Source organism: Pinus tabuliformis, chromosome 5_2 (genome assembly GCF_031772625.1).
Source record: "Pinus tabuliformis cultivar Carrire ecotype Pingquan chromosome 5_2, CPIR1, whole genome shotgun sequence".
NCBI lineage: Eukaryota > Viridiplantae > Streptophyta > Pinopsida > Pinales > Pinaceae > Pinus > Pinus tabuliformis.
The window spans coordinates 523426818-523431824 of record NC_142306.1 but is presented as its reverse complement, the minus strand read 5'-3'; the positions used below and the strand labels follow the sequence as shown (position 1 = coordinate 523431824).

Sequence of the window (5007 nt, the reverse complement as noted above, 5' to 3'; positions counted from 1 at the left end):
GGATAAGGATCTCTATTCCACCCCCAATGGAATTTGGGGAAGATGTAAGATTGAATTTTTCCAATGCAATGAAATATAATCCTCCTGGTAATGATGTTCATTATATGGCAGTTAATATGAGTCAATTCTTTGAGGGAAAATGGAAAATTATTCAACAAAAGTTGGTTGGGGAAGAAGTTTCTAGACCATTAACTCAGGATGTTGAGCTTATTCCAATGAAGAAGCAATAGTGTAGTAACAAATTTACAGAAACAAGGAATAAACCAAAGGTGAAAACTCCAAATTCTGCTCTTCTCTCAGATGTACCGGCGAGCATAAACCGAAGGTTGAAAAATGCAAGCACCCGATGTCATTTAATGAAAAAGGAGAATCTTAAATTGTAAATAATTTACATATGATCTTGGACATTGTAAATAGATCATTTGAAACATTATAACACTATGTAGAGATTACATCGATTGTACACAACACTTTAAGCTACTAGTTCCTTTTCTACCGCCTTAGGGTGTTTTCTTTGCAACATCTCATGCAAATGCTAGTAATTACCCCTTATCTCTTTTGACTACAAGAGACATGTATCATGCTTTTTCTGAACCATATTGTATTTGTGATGATGATCTCACACTTTTTCCAATAAAGATTCTATTAGCAATAGGCGGGGACTATCAGCAAAAGCTTCCCAGTGCTTTGAAGTTATGACAATGTTGGCTTCTATTACACATCCAAAAAACAATACAAGTTATGAAAACATTGGCTTCTATTGCACATTAGAAAAGCAATACACTTTGAGTATTTACAATGATGATCTCACATGATAGACATAAAATATTCCATTGGAAATGGGTCGAGACTATCGTTGAAAGTAAGTTTTTCTATGTTGTGAAATTAGTTTTGCTATATTGTGAAATTATAGCAATGTTGGTTTATGTTTCTCTTTAAAAAAACCACCACAAAATGAATAACAAATATAAATGTTCTATGATCTACACCATTTTATTTATCAACATTAAAAATATATAAACAAATTTCAAATAAATTTAAAACAAATTTATTTATCAAATAAACAATTTTCAAATAAATAAATAAAAAAAATTATTTATCGACCTTCAAAATATATAAACACATTTCAAATAAATTTAAAAACAAATTTCAAACCCCTCTTGTTGTTTGATATGGTATAGTAATTTATTTAAGGTAAATGTCCTAGCTGTCCCATTTTAAACATAAAAAAACTAAATATCAATTGAAAATGACCAATCTATAAGCCCAAAGTACGTACTCTACAACGAAACACCTCGGAGATGATAGAAAACATTTTATAATAATGCATGTCGAGAGAACGAGATGAATACGAGTATTCCTCAAGGGCGATTTCTTCCTTCTATTTAAAAAATCCATGACTTGGTTGTATACCTTTTGGCATATTTTTTATATTGGCAGTCACATATGTAATTTATATGTATTGGGCACAGTGAAGGGTTATATGTATTGGTCACAGTGACGGGCTATATGTATTGGTCAGAGCGAAGGGTTACAAGGAGGTTTTAGTCCGGTAGGTAGTTGTTTTGCAAGAGGGTTTTATATATAAACAATAATATTGTCGTTGATAGTACTAATTTTAGTTAAATAATTGGATTTTATATATAAATAATATTGTTGTGGGTAGTATTAATTTTAGTTAAATAAATGCGTTTTAATTTAAATTAAACTAATGTTGGATTAATTAAAGAAGGGTTTTAGATGTTATGAGATTATATATAATGAAGTTGATTGATAATATTAAAAAATAAAAAATATTTCCTTAAAAGATTTGTTGGTTTTATCGCTTTGAATTTTTAGTATAATTTTATGTGTAATATGTGATTGTTATTATTATTTTTTATTACTATGAGTATGCTGGTTTTTGTTTCCTCTTTGAATTTCTCTAATAAATTTATTTGTAATATATGATTGTAATTACTTTATTTTCTTATTATTATATGTATATATGTATTGAATTAATGTATAAGGTTAAATTTCACTTTTTATGGTACATTATTTATGATACCAAATATATCAGTACGATGGAATTAGGGTTTCACAAAGTAGATGCTTTTAATAAAAATATTGATATATGTGGTAGTGACTTAATAAGTTCTGAATATTTTTTATTCATTTTTAAATAGAAAGATAATATTAAAATTATTGTAATTAATAAATGATTAATTATATTTATTTGCATTTAATTAAAAAATATTAGTTTTAACTATATGTTAAGATTAATGATAACTGACATAACCATATATAAGATTAATGGTAAGTGGCATTGGAACATAGTTATATAAATAGTTAATATTATGACTAGATATCCAAGCACTTAAGGTATTCATGTGATTTTTGGCATTTCCCCCTTTCCAATAACTCTTCTCTTTTAATACACCATGTGATTTTTGGTATTTTCTATTTCTTTTAATAGACCTCTTATCATGTTGATAGTTTTATTCCATTGATACAATCCACTCATATTATTTTGATTAGATTTCAAATTTATCAATTTTCTTCTTAATTATTTTTGAATGGATAAAACATTTTTAAATAAATTTTCAACATTTATTATAACAAAAACACTGAAAAATATATTCATTACAATTTATATTAGGAAAAAAAACCATTTATCTGATTTTTAACAACTCATTAAATTGTCAATATCATTATTTAAGAAACATAATTTAAATAATTATAATAATGAACTAAATTAAAACCATAAACATTAACATCAAGCATGTGTATCATTAAAAAACAATTGTCTTAGTTATAAACATTAAATGATGCGCATATTAATGGTCAATGTTTTGACGGGGTTTACAGAGTGACACTTGATTTAGGGAATTTACTAGAATTATATATTTAAAAAATATTAATATAATGTAATATCCGTCCCATCCACTTTAAGTTATATAATTAAGAAAACAACATTATGTGACGCGTCCAAAATAATGCGTTACGATTCATTCTTTCCCTCCAAACCTAAAAATTTAGATAGCTTCCTGAGTAGGGTTAGAACATGTGAAGGAATGAGGTCTGTTCCTTCTCCAATCGTGGAACACATTCCCCAATCTATTCCTTTTGCGGCTTACCAGCTCATCGTAATCACAAAGAAACAGTACATCATTTACACTATATGCCGGAAAGACCTATTTTCGTTGAAATTTGCTGAAGCAAAAACTTTCGAAATAATACGATAGGGTTTTAAGGTGTTTCAAAATCTGAGAATAATAAGATAAACCAGGCAAAATTGTGTATCCAACATATGAGATACCAAAACTTTACGCCCAGAAACGCATGCAAAACCAAATAACTTTTTATCTAAAGCTTCCCACTGTAAAAGTCAACCACAAAGATTCCACTTTTAACTGTCCCTCAAATCAGAACGGCAAGAACAGTCTTTTCCTTGCCAGTAATGCGTCTGTCTGTAACAGAGTTGAAAATTCTGATTTTTTGTTTCGTAATGATCCTCACTCCTCTGAGAATGGAAGATTTGTGGAGGAAAAGCTATTGGTGTAAATGTCCACCCAATCAATTAATTTTTTGGAACCCGGAAGTTGTATTGATGCCGACGCCGATGCCCCTGCAGTGGTAATACTTGATGCTCTCTCCACCGAAAAGCCGCATGATTCCGGCCTGCTCGGAACAGCTTCTTTAGGGCCGGTGGTGCAGCTGGATCAGACTCCCGAGGATGATTCTTCACAGGCGCTCACTCAATATTGGCCAAAATTCGTACCTTGGCGATCCCACTCAAATTCTAACCTGTAACTCGGCAGCAAATTCTTTGCTGGATTCCAGTAACCCTAGTTTGCCACCGACGCGGAGCCATCGAAAGAAGAAAGCAGCGGGAGGAGGTGGTGGTGATGATCATGAGGCCAGCAGGGTACGTGTTGGGAATATTCAGAAACTGGTGGAAAGGCAGAGGCGAAATAAGATGAAAGCGTTTTGTTCAACACTGATATCGCTACTCCCCGAGGAGTACCCTATGGTTAGGTTTTCTATAAATAAAAGTATTAAAGGCAAAAGGAAAGGGGCAGCGGCTTTACTTGTATTTGCCATTTTTTAAGAAACATATTAATAAAAGTGTTTAAAGCAAACTTGTTATTGTTATGTTTGTATATAAAATACGCATTATCGGAAAAACTGCTGGAAGCCATTAAACACATTTCTCATTTACAAGACAAGGTAATAGAGGTCGGAAAGAAAAGAGAGGAGCTAAATTTCATGGCCACTGTTAAACCATTTTCCACCAGCTCATGTGTTTATAAAAACCTGCAAGCTTCCCAGGCTCGAGCCCCCATTGAACCGGACAAACATCAGACAATTAGGGTTGGCAAATTTGGTCCAGGCATTCAAGTCACCGTAAACACTTTCAAAAATCAGATTGAGTTGTCTATTCTGCTAATGGTTTTGGAAGAAGCCGGACTTGAAGTTGTTGATGCTACTGTTTCTGCTATAAATGATAGGGACTTTTATAGCGTTCAGTCGAAGGTAATATATTATTGTATGAAAACCTTGACGCTGCTATGTTTATCTGATTTTTTTTTTTTTCAGAGTAGTTAAACGTTTCTACTTCTTAACCTTGCAGCTCTCAGACTTTCGCCAATTTGATAGCGCTGTCGTACACGGGAGAATTGATCATTTGATGAATGGAAATCTTCCATAAAATTCGATAATAAAGTAATCTATAGTTTACTCTTCTTCTGGCTGCGTATTTCTGTTGAAATGGACATTCACTTCTCGAAAAAGGCTGTCCGAGACTACTCTAAAGTTAAGCCTACTGTAACAGACTTAAAGCAAACTTGTGTAAATAAATATAAGCACTTTTGGCTCTCTGTGGGAGCAGATTTTTTTTTTGGTTTGGTCTATTGCGTTCTTAGTAATTCTCTTTTCAATTTTTTCTGTTATCGTTCTGGTAAGCACTCTTTCCACTCTGTAGGAGCAGAAATTATATACTCTGCCTTATGAAATGCCTAACCATGA

The 5007-nt window shown here is 31.9% G+C and overlaps 1 protein-coding gene across 1 annotated transcript; it reads left to right on the top strand.

The window, feature by feature from the left end:
- The first annotated feature begins 3419 nt into the window (after positions 1–3419).
- LOC149160004 (transcription factor bHLH118-like) lies at positions 3420–4690 on the top strand. Its single transcript, XM_089433608.1, has 3 exons — positions 3420–4010; positions 4142–4515; positions 4613–4690. The coding sequence occupies exons 1-3, from the start codon at positions 3716–3718 to the stop codon at positions 4688–4690; spliced, it is 747 nt and encodes a 248-aa protein (XP_089289734.1). The 5' UTR covers positions 3420–3715.
- Positions 4691–5007: the final 317 nt, after the last annotated feature.

Excerpts from the sequence above, each read along its gene's own strand:
- LOC149160004 (XM_089433608.1), top strand. The coding sequence starts at position 3,716 with ATGATTCTTCACAGGCGCTCACTCAATATTGGCCAAAATTCGTACCTT. Across the intron at positions 4,011-4,141 it reads ACTCCCCGAGGAGTACCCTA|ATATAAAATACGCATTATCG; the intron begins TGGTTAGGTTTT and ends TGTTATGTTTGT. Across the intron at positions 4,516-4,612 it reads TTTATAGCGTTCAGTCGAAG|CTCTCAGACTTTCGCCAATT; the intron begins GTAATATATTAT and ends TTAACCTTGCAG.